We start from the raw sequence: 21,434 nt of genomic DNA, 5'->3' as shown, positions 1-21,434 counted from the left end.
TGCATACTAATTAGTAGTAGGAAAATGGAACATTACCGTTGTAAACGGGCGAAGCCCGTGCAAAAGTGCGCACTAAACGAGCACTTTACATTGGCGGTCGTCATCCCCATATAAAGCACTCATTTGCCCTAAGTAGCTCACGAATACGTTCCCCATCTCTTGCATGTTCCGTGCATATAAGCATGTAATGCAAAAATTGAACATTATTACTGTATAGAGGGCCAAAAACACAAAGTGGGCGGAGCCCACTCAAAATTAACGAAAGTACCCGTCAGTGACACCATGAGGTAGAAAAGCGCGAGCGCTTTCCGAAAATGTATAGTTTATGATATTTGAAAAATGGGAAACATTGTTTTCGCATCGGAATATTATTAGGCCCGAGCCCCAGCAGGGCGGAGGGCCTATTGCTCCCGCAACTGTCTGCGCCCGCATGTTTGGTACCCCATCGCCCCTGGCAAGTACAGTGAACTAGCCCATGCCGAAGGCATGGATCATGCATACTTACTTCTGCTATGACAGAAATAGTCAACAATGAGTGAATGGGCGTAGCCCATGTTGACAACAGCAGCGCGAAGCGCTGCATTCCTCCAAAAACCCTCCTGGCATCGTCCCGTACGCGAGAATCCATGCCGCAGGCATGGGCCATGCTTGTATCTGCTCAAATCAATGGAAGTCTATGGGGAGTGGGCGGGGCATCCCGACGGAATAGGGAGTGACGAGCGCGTAAGCGCTCGTAATGATGATTCCACCCCATGGCGGCATGGGGAAGGCTTAGAGCTTTCAAACGATGTATAATTTGTTTGTTGTTATAGTGGAAACGGCTATATTGTTTTTGCTAAAAATATTATTATTAGGCCCGAGCGCCACAAGCTGGCGAGAGGCCTATTAATCTCGTAAGGCCGTGCGAAGCACGGCTGCGAAATTGCGCACGAAATCGAGCGCGAAGCGCTCCCCCACTTCCAAACACTCACTAACGCACTCCTTCACTCACGCACGCCCCGTGCATACTAATTAGTAGTAGGAAAATGGAACATTACCGTTGTAAACGGGCGAAGCCCGTGCAAAAGTGCGCACTAAACGAGCACTTTACATTGGCGGTCGTCATCCCCATATAAAGCACTCATTTGCCCTAAGTAGCTCACGAATACGTTCCCCATCTCTTGCATGTTCCGTGCATATAAGCTTGTAATGCAAAAATTGAACATTATTACTGTCACATTCAAAATTAACGAAAGTACTCGTCAGTGACCAGGGACCCACACCATGAGGTAGGAAAGCGCGAGCGCTTTCCGAAAATGTATAGTTTATGATATTTGAAAAATGGGAAACATTGTTTTCGCATCGGAATATTATTCTTTCTTTCTTCTTTCTTTCTTTCTTCTCGGGGAACAACCCCCCTATTTTTCACCCAGTGAACATTGACGAAAAGTCACAAAAATTTGCACACCTCTAAAAATCGTGCCTCTCTACATTCTGGCTATTTCCCTTTTCTAAAATAAAAAAAAATTGGCGCGTCAGCGCCCCCAAATGTACCAAAAATGCATTGAGAGATAGGAAATGACCCCAAAAAAATCTGATCGTAGAATCATGAAATTTGGCGCAGAGGTAGATGGTGACAAGAGAAGTAAAAAATATTATTACGGCAACGCCGTCCACCCAACCAAATGTCGGCTATATTGGTTCAAAAATGGCTAAGCAGGACTCAGGAGTTTTTCCAAACGTCGTACTTTTACGAACTCCTCCCAGGGCGTTGGCTCTAAAAAGCTGAAATTTGGTGAAAATGCTACTGAGGAGTGGGACATCAAAGGTTATTCAAATTACATTGATACCTGTCACGGTCTCTGTGCGGCAACTGTAGCTAGAATTTCAGAAATCTCCCAAATTTAACATTTCTGCCGTTTGCGCAGATAAAGTCTGAATTGCGTCAAATTAGAATCAGTTGTTAAACTCTTTGCGCTAAACGTACTTGAAGTGAAATAAATTAATTTGGCACCACAGCGCCCCCTACAGATTTTATATGGAGGTTAAATGTTTAGTTTTGCGAAATTTTATGAAATTTGACCACAACTCAATTTTGGCTTCCCCATCAAAAAAGTCAATGAGACCCATGTCATAATTGTTATGGTTTTGCCGTAGCGATGACCAAAACCTCCCATGTTGAGAAATGTGATTCATATTCCCTGTGAAAAGATAAAGCCCAGTCTCACTGAAACTAGTCTGAAACCTGCTGTGCTAAATGTCAGATCCTTATGTAACAAATCTCTCTTAATTAATAATTTTATTTCTTCTTATAATCTTGATTTTATGTTTTTAACTGAAACATGGCTTGACAAAAACACAGGAAATGTAGTTCTGATAGAATCTGCTCCACCCAACTTTAAGTTTGAATCTGAAACACGAGAAAACAAAAAAGGGGGTGGAGTCTGTGCTGTCTTTAGAGATGAAATAATTACCCGCAGGTTGTCCTTTGGGGTGTTTTCATCATTTGAGTATGTATCCTTTAAAATGGAGCTAAAACAGTCTCCATCCATTCTCTTCATTGTTTTATACAAGCCTCCCCAGCACTGCCAAAGTTTTATTGATGATTTTACTGAGATGCTTTCAGCCATATGCACAGACTTTGATGGTTTGGTCATTACAGGTGATTTCAATGTGCATGTTGATAATATTTGTGACAGAAACGCTAAAGAGCTTGATGCTGTCCTTGAAACCTTCAGTCTTACTCAGCATGTGAGAGGCCCCACCCACAGCAAAGGACACACTCTAGATCTCATAATTACAAAGGGGGTAAATATTTCAAATGTTAATGTGATCGATGTTGCTCTGTCTGATCATTTCTGTGTCTTCTTTGACCTGTCTGTTTCTCCCAAACCTCCGGTTGGTCCTGCAGTTGTTCAGAGGAGATACATAAGTGATGGCACAGGTGCACTGTTTATGGAAATGATAAACTTTGAAAATGTCTCATGTTCTAATGTAAATGATTTGTTGAACTCTGTTACATCTAGTGTTTTGAATGTTCTGGACACCATCGCCCCTATAAAGGCTAAAATGGTTAAAAATAAGCAGAAGGCGCCGTGGAGAAATGATGATTCGGTCAGGGCACTGAAAAGGGAGTGCCGCAGGGCCGAACGGAAATGGCGCAAGTCAAAGCTCCAGGTTCAAAAAGAGATTTACAAAGAAAAGCTGAACATGTACAACCTAATCTTATGTAGAACTAGGGAAAGATATCTTTCTGAAATAATTGGAAGCTGCAGTAACAACTCGCGTGTCCTGTTTGCCACAGTAAACAGATTAACAAACCCTCCAGCTCAGCTGCCATTGGAACTCATTTCCACATCCAAGTGTAATGAGTTTGCATTATTCTTTAATGACAAAGTTCAGGGCATTAAAATGCTATAAATCCCACAATGCAAAAAATTACCCTAAAACCACCAAGACACTTAGAGCTAACTCACTTTGCACCAGTAACTGACAAAACTGTCCATGAGATCATCACCAGTCTGAGTTCATCTACATGCTGCCTCGATGTGTTACCCACCAGATTTCTAAAGTCTGTGCTGAACAGTTTGTTAGCTCCATTCACTCACATAGTTAACATGTCGCTTCAATCTGGAACATTCCCAATGTCTTTGAAAACTGCGGTCATAAAGCCTCTCCTAAAGAAGAGCAGTCTTGATGCCGCAGTACTGAGTCATTACCGGCCCATCTCTAATCTGCCATTTTGGGGCAAAGTCCTTGAAAAGGTTGTTTACCAACAGCTCACAGATTTCCTCTTAATAAACAACTCATTTGATGTTTTTTAGTCAGGTTTTAGACCTCATCACAGCACTGAGACTGCTCTTGTCAAGGTGACAAATGACATCCGCCTGAACACTGACACGGGCAAAGCCTCAGTCTTAATTCTGTTAGATCTGAGTGCTGCTTTTGACACTGTCGATCATGGGATCCTCTTACAGAGACTAGAGGACTGGGTGGGCATCACTGGCACTGCCCTAAACTGGCTAAGGTCCTATCTGGAAGACAGGAAGTACTTTGTTGAAATTGGTAGCTGTGTCTCAGACCACATGACCCTGACCTGTGGAGTGCCCCAAGGGTCAGTCCTGGGTCCCCTTCTGTTCAACCTCTACATGCTGCCGTTAGGTCAGTTGATACGCAGTGAAAATGTGTCCTATCACAATTATGCAGACGACACTCAGATCTATGTTTCACTATCGGCAGGTGACTATGGACCAGTGGATTCACTCACTGCATCCAACAGATCAGTTTGTGGATGCAAAACAACTTTCTCCAGCTGAACTCAGGCAAGACTGAAATAATCGTTTTTGGCCCACAGAAACAAAGAGAAAGTGTTAGCGGTCACCTCCAGAGTCTCGCTCTAAAACCTACAAACCAAATTAGAAATCTGGGGGTAATAATGGACTCAGACTTGAACTTTAATAGCCACGTCACATCAATAACATCAGCAGCTTTTTACCATCTAAAAAACATTGCCAGAATCAAAAATATAGTGTCAAAACCAGATTTAGAGAGACTTATCCATGCGTTTGTCTCCAGTAGATTAGACTGTAACGGCCTGCTCACTGGCCTCTCCAAACGAGCTGTAAAACAGCTGCAGTACATCCAGAACGCTGCTGCTCGGGTCCTGACTAGAACCAGGAAGTATGATCACATTAGTCCTGTTCTCAGGTCTCTGCACTGGCTCCCTGTGGCTCAGAGAATAGACTTTAAAGCAGCTCTGCTTGTGTCTCTCCATGGCCTAGCACCAAAGTACATCTCAGACATGTTAGTGCCATATGAACCATCTCGGACTCTGAGGACCTCAGGGACCGGCCTCCTGCTGGTGCCAGAGTTAGGACTAAACATGGACCGGCCTCCTGCTGGTGCCAGAGTCAGGACTAAACATGGGGAATCTGCGTTTCAGTTTTATGCAGCTAAAATCTGGAACAGTCTTCCTGAAGATGTGAGACAGGCTTCTACTCTGACAATGTTCAAATCTAAGCTAAAAACAGTTTTGTTTAGCTGCGCATATGACTGAAAGGATTTTTTTCTTTGCACTCTTCTCTTTTGTTTGTGATTTTATTAGTTTAGAAAATCAGTTGGATTGATAATTTTTAATTTAGTTAATTTTATTGTATTTCTGTTTCTGTAATTTCTTTGTGATTTGAATGCATTTTTCCTGCTGTGTGAAGCACTTTGAATTGCCTTGTGTATGAAATGTGCTCTACAAATAAACTTGCCTTGCCTTGCCTTGCCATGTTATTCCAATGGGGAAATCGCCAGAACATGTTTACACTTTAAACTTTCACGAACTCCCCCTCTGGGCTTTAGCCCTATTAACCTGAAATTTAGTGAGACTCATCTTCAGGGGTGGACCATCAAAAGTTATCCACATTTTTATTCAAAGAGTCACGGTGTCTGTGCGGCAAAGAATTCAAAATAAAATTGCTTTTTGATGGTAAAACAAAGGGGAGAAGATCTGACAGCATCACAGATTCAGCAGTGTACTAAAAGGACAATTGGGGCGCCTCCTCTTTCGGCGTGGCGGCGGCGGCGGCGTGGCGAGGGCCGATCATTGCCGCTTGCGGCTATATTTATTAGGCCCGAGCGCCACAAGCTGGCGAGAGGCCTATTAATCTCGTAAGGCCGTGCGAAGCACGGCTGCGAAAGTGCGCACGTAGTGCGCACGAAATCGAGCGCGAAGCGCTCGCCCACTTCCAAACACTCACTAACGCACTCCTTCACTCATGCACGCCCCGTGCATACTAATTAGTAGTAGGAAAATGGAACATTACCGTTGTAAACGGGCGAAGCCCGTGCAAAAGTGCGCACTAAACATATAAAGCACTCATTTGCGCTAAGTAGCTCACGAATACGTTCCCCATCTCTTGCATGTTCCGTGCATATAAGCATGTAATGCAAAAATTGAACATTATTACTGTATAGAGGGCCAAAAACACAAAGTGGGCGGAGCCCACTCAAAATTAACGAAAGTACCCGTCAGTGACCAGGGACCCACACCATGAGGTAGGAAAGCGCGAGCGCTTTTCGAAAATGTATAGTTTATGATATTTGAAAAATGGGAAACATTGTTTTCGCATCGGAATATTATTCTTTCTTCTTCTTCTTCTTCTTCTTCTTCTTCTTCTTCTTCTTCTTCTTCTTCTTCTTCTTCTTCTTCTTCTTCTTCTTCTTCTTCTTCTTCTTCTTCTTCTTCTTCTTCTTCTCGGGACCAACCCCCCTATTTTTCACCCAGTGAACATTGACGAAAAGTCACAAAAATGTTCACACCTCTAAAAATCGTGCCTCTCTACATTCTGGCTATTTCCCTTTTCTAAAATAAAAAAAATTGGCGCGTCAGCGCCCCCAAATGTACCAAAAATGCATTGAGAGATGGGAAATGACCCAAAAAAAATCGGATCGTAGAATCATGAAATTTGGCGCAGAGGTAGATGGTGACAAGAGAAGTAAAAAATATTATTACGGCAACGCCGTCCGCCCAACCAAATGTCGGCCATATTGCTTCAAAAATGGCTAAACATGACTTCGGAGTTTTTCCAAACGTCGTACTTTTACGAACTCCTCCCAGGGCGTTGGCCCTAAAAAGCTGAAATTTGGTGAAAATGCTACTGAGGAGTGGGACATCAAAAGTTATCCAAATTACATTGATACCTCTCACGGTCTCGGTGCGGCGAAGCCGCAAACTGTAGCTAGAATTTCAGAAATCTCCCATATTTAAAATTTCTGCCGTTTGCGCAGATAAAGTCCGAATTGCGTCAAATTAGAATCAGTTGTTAAACTCTTTGCCCTAAACCTACTTGAAGTGAAATAAATTCATTTGGCGCCACAGCGCCCCCTACAGATTTTATATGGAGGTTAAATGTTTAGTTTTGCGAAATTATATGAAATTTGACACACAACTCAATTTTAGCATCCCCATCAAAAAAGTCAATGAGACCCATGTCATAATTGTTATGGCGTTGCCGTAACGATGACCGAAACCTTTCATGTTATTCCAATGGGGAAATCGCCAGAACATGTTTACACTTTAGACTTTCACAAACTCCTCCCAGGGCGTCAGCCCTATTAACCTGAAATTTGGTGAGACTCATCTTCAGGACCATCAAAAGTTATCCACATTTTCATTCAAAGAGTCACGGTGTCTGTGCGGCAAAGCCGCACATTTTGCCAAGAATTCAAAATAAAATAGCTTTTTGATGGTAAAACAAAGGGGAGAAGATGTGACAGCGTCACAGATTCAGCAGTAGGCGTAATAAAAGGACAATTGGGGCGCGTTAGCGCCCCCTCCTCTTGCGGCGTGGCGGCGGTGTGGCGGCGGCGTGGCGAGGGCCGATCATTGCCGCTTGCGGCTATATTTATTATTATTATTATTATGTTATCTTTTATAGTTTTTTTTTCTATTTGTTGTTTTTAGCCTAGGGTTTTTATTGTTTTATTATATTTATTTTATCATTATTGTCTGGAGCACTGGTAGAACATTGGACCTGCTTCTTATGAAGTTGTTTTACAATGAATAAAATGTTAAATAATGATGGTATTGTATAAATTAATGCTAAATACCCCTAAAAGCATTGTTAAGCTTTTGTATGTGGCTTTTTTTAAATTTTAAATTGACGTTCGTCAATATGAAACAAGCATGGTTTAAAAAGTAAAATAACTGAGTAGTACTGTACAGTAGAGGAGACTTTCAGGTAGCTCAACCTAATGAAGATCATGGAGCATTTGAGTTTATGAATGGGTATGAATCATTTCTCCTGTCACCATCACAAATGGACAACATTATTCAGCAGAAAAGATGAGACACGGAGACTTAGTTTTTGCATTTTTATTGTGGATGCACCAAGGTTTTTAAAAATACGCTGCGTCTGTAAGCAACACTAATTAATCCCAATGTGTAACATTTCATTTAGCACCTGAGGACCAGTGCCCTTCATTTCCCAGGGGGACTTTATGTTACGTTCACTCTCACAACAGCTTGTAAAAAGATAAGAAGAAAACCTTATAGAGGATTAGAAGAGGAAAGCATATTATCTCTCCTCATAATATTCTGTAATGCTTAGTAACTTCAATGTTGAAATAATTAGCAAATCTTTAAATTATGGTGCATTTCTAACAATTGGTCAGTGTATTATTAACTTAACTTCTCAGTTTTACCATGATTAAGGAAAAAGATTCCATGGAAGTTGTATTTTGGAAACCACAATCGAATACTTTGTCACACCAAAACTGCCCAAGTGGAAAAATTTCACATACTTTCCTTTTCTTTACCCGTTTTTTGTGGCGCACCCTCTCTGTTGGCATCAGTGTCCACAGCTGTCACCAAAGCCAAGGCTGTGTGGCGCTCCAGACTGAAGTGGTGTAAATATAGGTTTCCAAGGCAACGCTATGACAGCCGTGGACACGTTCACAATAAGACATGTGTCACGGGGAGTGGCTCGGGGTCCCGGATCGCTCTGTCAGTCACACCAGATCCAATGAACACAAGGCTCCAAGTCAAGTGTGCAAACCGCTCTGCCACTCAAGTGTAGTTTAGGGAAGGCCAAGTTTTGAAGTGGGACTCAACTGTAGAACAGTTTCACAAAGAGGATTTTGTTAGTTCAACTCTAATCCTTTTTTTTTTAGATTTTGTGTTTGTTGAGCAGGTGGCCACCCCAGAGTAACGGCAGTCCTAACGCTTTTTATAGAATAGTCACTCATTGTTGACATTGTGTTGCAGTGAGGACAAACAGATGCTCTTGTCTTGGCAAATGGAATATTTATGGTCACATTGTATGTACACAACAATTGTTTTATAGACCCTATGAAACTGCATGTGTGTGTGTGTGTGCGTGCGTGACTAGAAGAGCATAATTATGTTTGAAAATCAGAATAGAAAAAGTGTTTTCCCTTTAGTTTGTCACGCTGCTAAATGGTGTACTGTTGTCATTTGTTGTTGAGCGTCTTTATTTTAAGAACATACTTTATTATGATCAACAACATAAAAAAGTGCCTTAAATCTTTTAATCCAAGCCTCCGTTATTTTTATTTAGTTTTTGCATTTTTTGCAAACAAAATGTTAGAAAAAGCTGTATTGCCATTGTCAGTGAACAAAATTCACAGGCAATGGAAAAGTCACAGAGGAATGTGCTTTTGTGATATGGTGCAACATAATACAATATTTAATTAGCTTCACCAATTCAGTTTTAGACTATGGGGGACCTCCTTGTTATTACACCTATATTATTGTGGATTATTTTGTATTAACTGTAAGCCTCTGCCAACAGCATTCTTCATTTTGATCATTTGATCATTTTGGGTTTGGGCTGAATTTTGACCGTCAGGTTGGGAAGTGGGCTGAACATAACCTAAAATGAATATATAAATAGTTATTTTTGGACACTACCGGTATTTTACACAAATCTGAACATGTGAAAGACAATACAGAGTCATGCATTAGCATGAATATAGACTTCATATGAATTAAATCTTGATATCAAAGACCTGCTGGCTGTTGCATATATATAAAAAAGTATATATATTCACAGCTCTAACATCCAAAAAGCAGTTTCTCCTCTTCCATGTGTTTCCAAAAGCCACACGACCCTTTCCCTCACTCATACTGCTCTGCTGAAGTCTCTAGACACTTCTGCACTGCAGCATTCAAAGCGTCATGTTAGAAGGTCGTACACTGGATGATTTGATAACAGTGGCATTTTGACCTACATAACAGTGCACTCTAACACAGGGTTTTCTGTTGTCTGTCATCTACCACTAGTCAAAATATAGTCATATTATTATTACCCCAGACCACGAGTCTCTATATCCTGACACTATGATTCAAAAAGCTAAAATAATCAGCTCTGCTGAGAGTTTGAACGTGTTGCTTTCCACGTGCGCTTTGATGAAACGCTTAAATAACAGGCTCAGCGATAGAAGCCTGTCCTTGTTAGTCCTGTGTAGTGGAGTGAAGGAATTGGGTGTCTCTGAGAGCTCCATTAGTAACCTCCATGTGTTTATGTGTAACCCAGTCTGGCCCGCTGTCCTGCTATTACTGCCCCCCTGTGTTCGACCGGGGCACTGTGTTTCAGCTCTCTTCATTCGGACTCTGTGGGAGCCTGGATTTTTCCTAAAGGCTTCTTTGTGGCAGCGAGAAAAGAGGAACGAGGGACACTGAAAAGCAAGGGAGAGGAAGACGAGTATACTAGCTGACTGTGTTCAACCTGGCCTTCGTCCCAGGCCACAGCTTCGCACAGTCCAGCCCTGTGTGCCCCTGACATATACAGATCCCCACAGTTCCTAATGTCATGCACCTGTTATTTTGAAATGGACTTAGCCCAAATGCTCAAACCCACTTCTAACACAATGCATTCAACGGATTTAATCTGTTTTAGCTTATCGAACATGTCTGCACTTGTGTCCTTAATAAAGATTACATGAATTTAATGAAATAATAGATTAAATATCTTATATTTTACTGAAATGGGATTATAATGGTGAGAATTTCTTAGAGAATTTGTCCGGCCCTCTGCCACTTGCCTGGATTCTAATATGGCCCCCGGGGAAAATAATTGCCAACCCCTTTTCCATTACATGCCCAGCCTGTTCTTTTATATAATCAGCATGTACATGACAATCTTTTCAGCTGAGGAACAACTTGAGTGTGTTGGGACAAAACACCACCTGCTTACTCATCTTAATCCTGGACTTATCAGCTGGCTTTCTAATCAGTAAAGCATTTTTTGCTCGTGGTTGTGGTCCTTACCCATTAAAAGAATTGCATAATATGTCAATGACACTACAGTCTGTTAATATTTATCTAGTATCAGGGTTAGAGTCCACCTCTCGGGCTTCATTTACATGCTTTTTGACTGCGGTTACCTGTGTGTAGAATGTAAACCTATGGATTTAAAACTTAAAGGCACTCAGGACATTTGTGTCCAGTCATTGTAAGTGATTTGACTTTGTCTGTCAGCAGTCAATGTGAAATTGTAGTGCGTCAGAACACTTCACACAAGGGCCGTGACGTGAGTGAGTTTTACTTTTGTTATCAGAAGCTAATCTTTGTTTTTGACAAGTCTGAGAGAAAGGGCACGGGGAAAGTCTGGAATGTTAACAGGGTAAATTGTTTACTTGACATAAAACATTTGATTTATTTTTTTCCAAGCAAAAAGTAGCAATCCATTCAATCCATTCCAATTCAATATTGGTTTACAGGCATTAAAAATAATGCTAATGCTTGTTACTCTAACTATTTTGAGTGCTACCAAAAGACTTGAGGTATTTTCCCAGTTCCAACTAAATTTTAAGTTTGTTATAACATATCATGTTTAAATAAAATATATGAAGGGAACTCTCTAAGATCCACTAAGCTGCCAGTTTGACTTAGAATGGTATTATGCAGATTTTATGGTGCGGGCGCACCCGCTTGTCTTCGTGTTCCACAATATAGAATTAAACATATCCATCTTGCATTTATTCAATAACAAATGTTTTATTGTAAAAAATAAAATGTAAAACATGCTTTGCTGGCCTGCAACTAGGCCTGGGGGCATTGCTATTTTGTCATGCCATGGAGATAGATATGTTTATTGCCATATTGTGAAACATTTCAGACTAACTATTAAATCAATCTATTGAAAGATTGGAGTGACCCTCCAGAAAATGTGCATAAGGAATCTTTACATTTACTCTGGCATATCCAGGTAAACACATGGCATTTCCGATAACTCAAACCTGTGTTTTATCTTCTTGCTTTTCTGTCCAGGAAAAGAATAAAACCGCGAGCCCCACCTCCGCCTCAGGTGCCGCAGCCGGCTCCACGCCGCATCTTTAGAGGTGCTGACTCTCAGGACGAGGAGAGTGACAGAGACATGAAGGAGAACATGTTGAGTGAAACAGTGGAGCTACGGCTGACTCTGCCCACAGGATTTCAGACTACTCTCACTGAGGACGGCAGGTGAGGCCATGGGAGACTGAAAGAGCGCCCTCTAAAGGATTTGCACCCCAGAGCTCATATGCAGGAAATTACCCCTCACCAAGTCATAATAAAAATATAGAATTTAGGGAAATACAATGAGCCACCTTTTCTTCAATATAGAAATATATAAATGTGTTCTGCCTGGTGGTCGAGTGGTTATGGCACAGAAATATATAATAAATAAATATATATATACATTTGTATATAGATATATAACATTATATACATTTAAATATTTTCACAATTGTATATTTTCACAATTGCCAGCAGGGGCGCAATGAATGCCTTCACTTCCTCTTCCTCTTTTATTTTGATGGAACATTTCCTTTCGTGCCGTGGTCTTAGCATTAGCGTTAGCATCAGCGGCTCTGTTGCTAGGTGACGGAGGTACAGGAGGAGGGGATCTAAATAATAAAGTCTAAGAGAATGCAGTGTCGGGGCAATCGCCATCAAAACACGGTATATATATAAATATATAATTGTTTCTATTTCCACCATAAGGCTTTTTTTTTAGTGTTACATTTTATCTACTAAACTATATATCGGCCAACGGATATCAAATGAAGATATCCTATATATCCATAAAACTGGTGTTAAAAGTTGACTAAGATTATGTTTTTATTAAGTAGAATAACAAAATGCATTAAAATATCATTTTCACAATGTCCTTAATATGAGAATATAACTTTTGATGAAGTCTCCGATTCAGTCTTGATTTAGCAGTAGAACTCTGCAATTCATAATAACTTTATGTTGTTTAAAAGTATCACAATGTGCTGTTCTGAGCTGCATTTAGCAGGAGCAACAAACTCATTTTTGTGAGTGTCTGTGTTGCTCTGTGGGCTCTGACCTATTCTTCCGCTGTTAAAATCCTCTTTCCCTGAAGTTGTGCCTTTGCTTTTCAGTCTCATGTTCGTATTTGAATGTATCATGTCCTTTTGCTGTTACAAACATGCTAAAAAGTTCTATGTTTGCCAAGCTGCAAATGTGTTTAGCTCCTATCTGGACCACAGTTGCCATAGTTACTACTCTAAATATCCTGGATACTCTCAGTCTGCATGTAAACAGAGAGATAAGTATCTTGGTTTCTCTGAGCACCATATTCAGAACACAGTCATAACTGGGATATTGCTCAATAACTGGGTTATGTGTGTGCATGTAAACGCACTCAAATCTGTAATAAATTGTTTTGCTCTATGAAATGTTTAAATGTAATGTGTGTGTATTTGTAATTCTAATTATTCTAATTATTACTCAGTTTGGTAGTATAATACCTTAACTTAGGGATTCCATCCATACAGAGCAGAATTCCTACATTTACAGAAAAACGTTTTCTAGCCGTTTGAACATTATTTAGCAAAATAAGGTTTTACTATCGTTTATTGTGGAAATTGTACAGGCTTTGGTTCTTGTTTATTGCAAGGTTGCTAAGTAATAGTTATGGAATTACCTCTGTTGTGGCCCAATTTGATTTGGCACGTTTTTTAGAACTGTGCATGCATTTTTTAATCAAATTTACTCTTGGATTACTAATGAGGGGTCGCAGCAACTCTCAGACTACTGTTTTACCTACAAATACTTGCTCATTGACTGTAAAAACATGTTGATGAGCTGAGTGAACTCTGGCTTCAGATGAGCTCTGATGATTATAGGCAAATACGATATTTTTTGTTTTTCTGTCAAAGAATTCATTCTTCAACGCCTCAAGCTTTTACATATGCATTTAAACTGAGCAATACTTGGGGCTAGTGGCAGAACACATAATTTAGGCATTTAAAGAATCAAATAAGTTAAATAAATATATGCCAGAAACTGGGCAAGAGAGAGAAGAGAGAGAGAGAGAGAGAGAAAGCAGTTTATATGTATTTTGTATTTATTTATTTATTTATTTTACCAAACTCTTAAATTTCATCATTTTCTTTGTTTTAGTGAAATAAATAGTCTAACCAGTCACATGTACTTTAACTCTTCTTAGTTACCATTTATTTGAACTGCATGTCTTGAATAGTGGCCTTTGTACTACCTCTTTCTGACATATGATCTGCCAGTTCCCAGAACACATTGGAGACAGTCCCTGGTTTCTTTATTCTGACAGGTAGTGCTATAGGATTCCTCACATAAGCCCCTTCCCTTAACAACCTGGTTGCCCAGGTCACCCTTCAAAGGAGATTTTGATCTCAATGAGTTTTTAACCTGGTTAAATAAAGGTTTATCAAATAAGTAATCATATAATACACACGCACCTGTTGGATATATGTAACTACTGGTGATGCCATATTATTGTTACAGTTAAATGGGCTTTTTTTGCATTACAGATGATGTAATGGTGTCACCTATACTGTAGTAAGTCATTACACCCACTTCCCTTACTCGAACTTAAGCTAGTTAGGTGTTGTAATCCAATCTTGTGTCTCTTTTTCTCTGTGTAGCTGTTCACATGAGTGTTTGTTCATCCTATCTCCCTCCCTCTCTTGCTCTGTTCTCTCCCTCATTCACTTTCTCTCACTCAGTCATTTTATGTCCCTCTTTCAGCAAGGCACTGATGGACGTTCTAGTTGAGCTGAGCAGCCGTTACCACCTGAACCCCTCAATACACACCCTGGAGCTTTTCACACCTGAGGGCCACCCTTTGGGCTTCAAGCCCAACGCACTGCTGGGGTCGCTCAATGTTGCCTGTGTCCTTATCAAGGAGAAAGTGCTGGAGGAGAGACAAATGCGCCGGCCTGCACCCAAAGTGCCTGAAGTGAGTTTTTCTGGACTTCCACCCATAATCAGCTGCTTTGGATATCATTTTGTTTGCATGCTTGTTTTCAATGGCTGTCTGCTGATATTTTTGAGGAGATTAAGAAACATAATTGTGATTGCAGAGAGTTGCATAACTAAAGACATACTGTGATAATATAGCTTGATTTGCATGGAGCCGGCGTTCTGGTTTTACATATTAGCTCAATGCCTTATATAATATCAATCCCTCTCTATCGCTTGCCATTCAACACTGGCAGAAAGCACACCTGAAACCTCTCAGAGCCCAGTCAAAGGTAGGCCACTTGGCTCCACACGGCATACGATTTGTTGGTCAGTTTCTGTCCGAGACATTATTCACTATTCTCTAATACATTACTCTCATTCATTCCATTTATTCTGTCTTTTCAATTCTCTTCCTGCACTTTTAAATATTTGATGAGGGGCTTACCTTTAGTTACCATGCATTATTTCTCTGCTCTTCTCAGGGCTCACTGGCTGCTCTGTCCCTTTAACCCTGTTTGGCCAGGGGCCAGAGACTGACACAGTTTCAGATGCTGCGGTCACTCAACTCTCCTCTCGCATTAAGAATTATGCATGTTTTACAATTGCTTAATTGTTAGTGTTACAATTATTTGGAACCATTAATTCTCTTTAAATTAATGTGTTGATTCATAATTTCTATATATTGACATTTGACTCTAGTTGTGTTGTGTTACATTATAACATGTTTTTTTTAAACTCTTGTAACTCTAATAACTTGTGTCTTTTCAGAAAACGGTGCGTTTGCTGGTGAATTATCATGGCAGTCAGAAGGCAGTAGTGCGGGTGAACCCACTTCTGCCACTGCAGGATCTCGTACCTGTCATCTGTGACAAGTGTGAACTTGATCCAGCTCTCATCGTGCTCCTGACGGGCGGCATCAGTCGCCAAGAGTTACCACTGGACAAGTCTCTGTCACATCTAGGAATCAAGGAGCTTTATGTGCACGACAAAAGTCTAGGTAACTGTTATTTGGTGCAGCATTTGTAATTCAAGCTCATGTTTCTGATTAATTGTATTTTTTAATAGATATCAGCTAATTTGAAAAAATATAAAACACATACACACAAATGGCAAACTGGACAAATACTTGGCCTCAACGTTTATCTTTTGAAAATAGATGTATTTTATGTGTCATCATTGTTTCAATTATTGTTTCAGTCCTCCAGCCTAAAATGGCTTCAGCACCTGCCCTTAATAATTCAGGTATTAGTAAAAGATAAATAAAAATAAATAAGATACATACTAACAATTAACAAGTTCAGTGTCCTGCATGTATGGTTTCTTCACTAAAGACCATGTAGTTCTTTATTTATTCTTTTAAACTTACCCTAATATCCCTTCTCTTCTCATACTAACCATGTGAACCTCTCCAATTATATTTTTGCAATGCTGTCTAGAAACATGAATTTTTATTGTATTTTACATTATATTAGAATATCATTGTATTTGTTAGACACTTTGTCCCGTAGTAAATGTATTATTTTCATTTTATTCCCTTACTTTATTCACTGTTTCCTGTTGTATCTCATCTGTAGACTCCCTGCGCTCTAGTACGAACAGTTTGGCCAGAGCAGAAAAGAAAGGTCTCCTGGGCCTCTTTCAGTTCAGCAGGAGGAAATCCAAGGTAACTTTTTTGAATGTCGTGAATCTTGTGTTGGTTACAGTGCATGTAACGCAGGGGTGTCAAACTCATTTGGGCCGCGGGCCGAATTTCGACCGCTCAGGCTGGGTCGCGGGCCGAACATAACATAAAACATAAAACTATTAAACATATAAGAAATAAATAGTTTTATATAGCCTACGCTGTTTTGAAGCAATTACTGCATCGATTAAAAAAAAATCTAAACGTTTGTTCTCATAAACTGAAATGTATTTAGAAAAACAAGTGTAATTTCACCAATACTGTGCTTCAGTTTATGTCATTACAACTTCAGAGTTGATCTACAGTTCTACACAGAGATAAACATTTGACTTTATAACAAAATAAACTTCTCAAGATCTAGAAAAACTTTTAAATGTACTAACTAACATGTCCACGTCTGTGTAGTTATCTGTACACATGAACTGACACACCACTAAACTTCTGCTCAAAAGTGCTTAAAGTGCACTTCTCCTTCGGCAGCTCACACAGCAGTGCAGCAGAGCCCCATGGGGGAGGGGCGGCCACCGGCGGCATTGTGGGACGCGTAGTTTTAGCAATATGGTTCTATGAATTGATTTTTTTTTTTTCTTTTATATATTAATTTGAAATGTTCGGCGGGCCAGATTTGGCACCTGTGACTGTCTAACCTTGTTATTTGAAGTTCATACAGTACATAGCTTAATATTTGAATAATGGCATGACTAATTGCATGGCCCACTAAACGAATGCTGCTTGTGTGGTGCCTTGCTTTTGCAGACAGAGACAACATCTCTGGACATGGAGGATTACAATGACTCAGAGGCACACTCCAATGTAAGTATAACATTTAGCACTACTGATGTTAGTACACAACTCAAGACATGTTTGTCAGAGGGACAAGCAATTAATCAAAATCAGAAAATGTTTATTGCCATTGTCACTGAGGCGAGAGTTTTTTAATAAGTTGTTTTGCGAGCCCGCCGACGTCAAAAACTGAGATTCTAAAAAATATATATATATATATTTTTCCTGTTTTCATGGATTTTCCGCAGTTTTTTTGGCCCAAACCTCAATAAAAATAAAAATGTATTCTGCACCAGCATCTCCGACCTCCGACCATTTCTGCACGAACCCGAGTTCGTCCGAACGTCAGAGCTTTAAAACTCACGCAACTCACGGCTTCCTAGATCCATGAGATCAACTGGTAGATGAACATGAAGGATGCGGGATGGGCGTGGCTTTGGCTCGCGCTCCCCATTCATTGAACTCGTCGTGTTCGAACGAAGAAATGAAGAATACGCGTCTTGACCGATTTTATCAGAATAATTTTGCCGTTGCCATTTAAGTAGCATGTTCTCTTCTGATCACATTGTGAGGCCGCTACTTGCCCCGATGATCTGAGCTGCGTTGTGTCCACGACTCAGCGTGTGAAAAATTTCACTTTGTGTTCCTGTCAAGACTAAATAAAGTTGATCAAACTAACATTATTTTGAATAAAATTGTATTTTTAAATTCAACTCCAACTTTTGGATGGTAGAAATGTGATTTGATAATGGGAAAATAAAATTGTGTTTTTATTCCGTCCTCCCCTTTTAAAAATGCCATGGAAAAAAACAACAAATTAAAAAACTCTCGCCTGAACAAAATTTACAAAAATAGCAACTTTGGTGATTCAGTGCAACATACAACGATGAGCAATAATAAATCAACATATATAAAATGAAAAAGGGCATGCATTGTTTTTTGATTATGTATCATTATATTTGTGTTAGCTTTGCAACACTAATTTCAAAGAAATACCATATGTATACACAAAGATAAATGTTATTCTATTCCTCCAAATCCTTTACAGTTTTGCACATTTTTTTTTTTTTTTACAGTGATTATCTACAGTGAACTTTACTTATCTTTAACATGTCCATGCAGTGACCTCAATGTCCTCTTGGTGGCAGCAGTTGTTAATTTAAGCAGTCATTTCAACCCTCTCTTCAGGGCCTTTTTTTTGTGGAGATTGCTCACTTGCCATATATGGGTATTTGTTTGCATTTTTGTCATGGTGAGGCATGCAAGTTTTTTTATTGAACACTTCTCTAATGCTTTGATAGTCTATGCTAAACGTGTAACTCTTTTATTATACATCACCCAAAATACATTTCCCTCCTCAAAGTGTGCTTCTTCTAACAACAAGCAGAGTGTCATACAAGGTACAGGACCTGTTCATCCTCCTCTATCAGCAACAATAGGATCATAGCTACTTCATTAATTCGATTTTGGATCCCTGTAACTGCAGCAGCGTCCATCTGCAACCTGAATTCAATCTGTTCAGATGACATCAAAACCAACCGACCTGAAGATAACTGCATGTCCACAAAGAAAATAATCTTTTTTAAATTGTCTTCTTAGCATCACAGTTTTTTCATCTATAGTATAATATTTGATTTGGCAATGATGCAGTTCGATTTTGTTCACAACACTTATAGACAGCAGCATGTAGGATTAGATTACTATGCCTATGCCATGTAATCACTTAAAGCCCGGCCTCTTATCTCTAATAGATCATTTGTTTACTTTAGTCTGTTTTTGTGTCTTGTCCTAAATTGACAACATGTTGTTCTAAGGATTGCTCTGCATATTAGATTAAATAGTCATTCATATATAGAAAATCTGGTTATTCAACCAGCGAACAATGTTAGGTTGCAATTCCAATGTTAATGTACTTGCTATAAAATATATTAAAAAATGTACATATTTAGTGAACAAATAATCTTTATTTCCCAGTTCATGGTAAGAAATACCACAACTGTCTACAGTAATAATCTTTAATGGATTCTGTTAATTTTCTAGTCTTTCCCTTCTGTGATATTTTCTAACCTTGGATCCAATTAATTCCAATGTCCTGAACTCTGTGTTCCTCTTTGCTCAGCAGCCTTTCTATTGCATTGTTGCATTGTCCAAATGCATCAATTATTCGGGGTTTAATTACTTTTCTTTATCTGGGATCCTGCGGGTGTGAGGAACGGCCTGTCTGGTTCCCATGTCCCATGTGCTTTTTGGAAGGCCGCTTATTAAATGTGATTGTACTTATTTGATGTGCATGAACATTTAATTTTCCTTTTTTATATATCCTCATTCCTGATTGATCCAATGTCATTTCCAGGCCATATCTACTATGTTTGGGTCACCGTATGTGGAAGAGCGAGCTCACATGAGCCAGTCACAGTCGGCCATGAACATCTCCAGGATGTCTCCTAAAGCTGAGGCTAGGAAGAAGAGAGCCCCCGCTCCACCTGGATCATCTACTCACTCCACTGAGCACTTACGCTATGATGCAAATCAGGTAAGATTATGTCATACCGAAAAGGGCAATTTTTTTAGAGAAAAGTGTATTTTAAGGAAGCTATTGTTGTTGTTGTTGTTGTTGTTGTTGTTGTTAGCGTGTTTACGTAATTACTTTTTGTTACAAATTTGCTCTTTTCCCATAACTTCTGTATAAAGTTATGGGATTCAGAGTGTGACGGTGTGGTGCATTCACTCTGGACCATTTGTAAAGAATGTTTTAGCTGTTTGAAAAATGTGAGCCCCTGCTGTGATTGACCTGACATAGTGGAACACTATGCATGTTTTGACCTGAATTTCAGCACCTCAAGGTCAGGGTGACCTGTATTGTCTACATTAAAAGAACAGCTCCCCACAGTCTCATTATAGTGTTATGGCGGCATTCTGGGACATGTTGTTTAGCAACTAACATCCTCTTCTTCCCCCCTCTGATAGATGGCTGGAATAGCTTTTGTTTATTTGCAAAGTTGCAGATCAGCTTCATGAACAGGAGCTGATCCTCTGATATTAGATCACTGTTTCTTGCCTTGTACCTTTTCTGACCTCTCACATGGTTGGGACACAAACAGTGTTCTGTGTTCTGCGTGTCCACACAGGTCAAGCTTTGGTACAAAGCACTTCTCGCCTTTCACGTCCCTGACAGTTATTTTTATAACAAGGACATTACGGTCACACTAGTCTTGTCTGCAAGTTTATTTCTAGCCCAGCTTAGATTAAACATTTACCATGTGTTTTACATTGTGTATAGAAATATATAGCAGGAACCTTAAATGGCCTCTGTCCTTTTGATTAACACAAGGATGTCAATGTTAGTTTTGTCATTTCTGAAGCATTTCTAAGAAAATAGAAACTTGTAAGAACCACACCCAGTGTCAACACAGATTTATGAACTGACATTCAGTCATTTAAGGATAGTCTTCAATTCAGAACATAGTCACACTTATTCACTATCAAAACTTTAACTGAATATTTCATGAAGACTGAGACAAAATAAAAATTAAAATGTTCTACTTATATCATAATACAATGCAATGTAATATAATGATAATGTAATATAATTAATAATAATATATTTATTTTTTTCAATCTTTAAACTTTAAAGGCGTAATGGACGATTTTTTTGGCCCAAATCTGAGTCTTATTTCCTTGTGGCGTGGACTGCCGATTAGTCCTGCCACATATCAATCATAAAACGCACCTACCGCTCACCTGCAGCCGCGTGCGGCTCGTCCCCATGAGAGCAGCACGTTTCCGCGTGTCAAAGCGCATTGATCTATCATAATATAGTTCCCTCAGTGTACGGGACAAAATTAGGACGGAGAAAGACTGTTCGAGCTGACTCAGAAGAGACGGAAATCTACGGGAGACGAGAGATGCGATGCGATCCGTCGTGCTAATAAACAAACGCACGTGTGTGTTGTATCAGTCCGCATGGGGGAGTGCGCATGCGCACTTCCGCCTGAGTTCTCAAATCGCCGAAAAATCGTCCATAACGCCTTTAAGTTGTGTAAGTCTATGTCTGCATTCATGAGAGCTACTCCAAAATGTTTTGGAACATTTAGTTCAGAGAAACACAACCTGTTTCCCCCAAACGCGATAGGAAATCTGTTATTGTGGTTTGGAAAGGAAGCCAGGTCAACATGGCCATTTTTTATTTTGAAAATGTCTTTTTTTAAGATGTCATTGTATCGACAACTTATGATGGAATAAATATTT

At 39.7% G+C, this 21,434-nt stretch overlaps 1 protein-coding gene across 5 annotated transcripts in view; it reads left to right on the top strand.

The window, feature by feature from the left end:
- cobl (cordon-bleu WH2 repeat protein) overlaps positions 1–21,434 on the top strand; it is a 41,348-nt gene that overhangs the window by 4,034 nt on the left and 15,880 nt on the right. The window contains exons 1-8 of one of the 5 annotated variants that reach the window (XM_072461461.1): positions 11,002–11,021; positions 11,762–11,953; positions 14,507–14,717; positions 15,491–15,719; positions 15,920–15,964; positions 16,297–16,385; positions 17,160–17,216; positions 19,540–19,719. In XM_072461461.1, coding sequence (XP_072317562.1) covers positions 11,868–11,953; positions 14,507–14,717; positions 15,491–15,719; positions 15,920–15,964; positions 16,297–16,385; positions 17,160–17,216; positions 19,540–19,719 — 897 coding nt within the window. In that variant the 5' untranslated portion in view covers positions 11,002–11,021; positions 11,762–11,867. Of the gene's footprint in view, positions 1–11,001; positions 11,022–11,761; positions 11,954–14,506; positions 14,718–15,490; positions 15,720–15,919; positions 15,965–16,296; positions 16,386–17,159; positions 17,217–19,539; positions 19,720–21,434 lie in introns of those variants that run through there. The other 4 variants (XM_072461457.1, XM_072461458.1, XM_072461459.1 and 1 more) reach the window with 4 other exon arrangements.

This window comes from Eucyclogobius newberryi, unplaced genomic scaffold (assembly GCF_026437365.1).
Source record: "Eucyclogobius newberryi isolate DKJ021-1_F unplaced genomic scaffold, fEucNew1.0.hap1 SCAF_3, whole genome shotgun sequence".
Taxonomy (NCBI): domain Eukaryota; kingdom Metazoa; phylum Chordata; class Actinopteri; order Gobiiformes; family Gobiidae; genus Eucyclogobius; species Eucyclogobius newberryi.
This window is presented reverse-complemented; position numbering and strand designations above follow the sequence as displayed.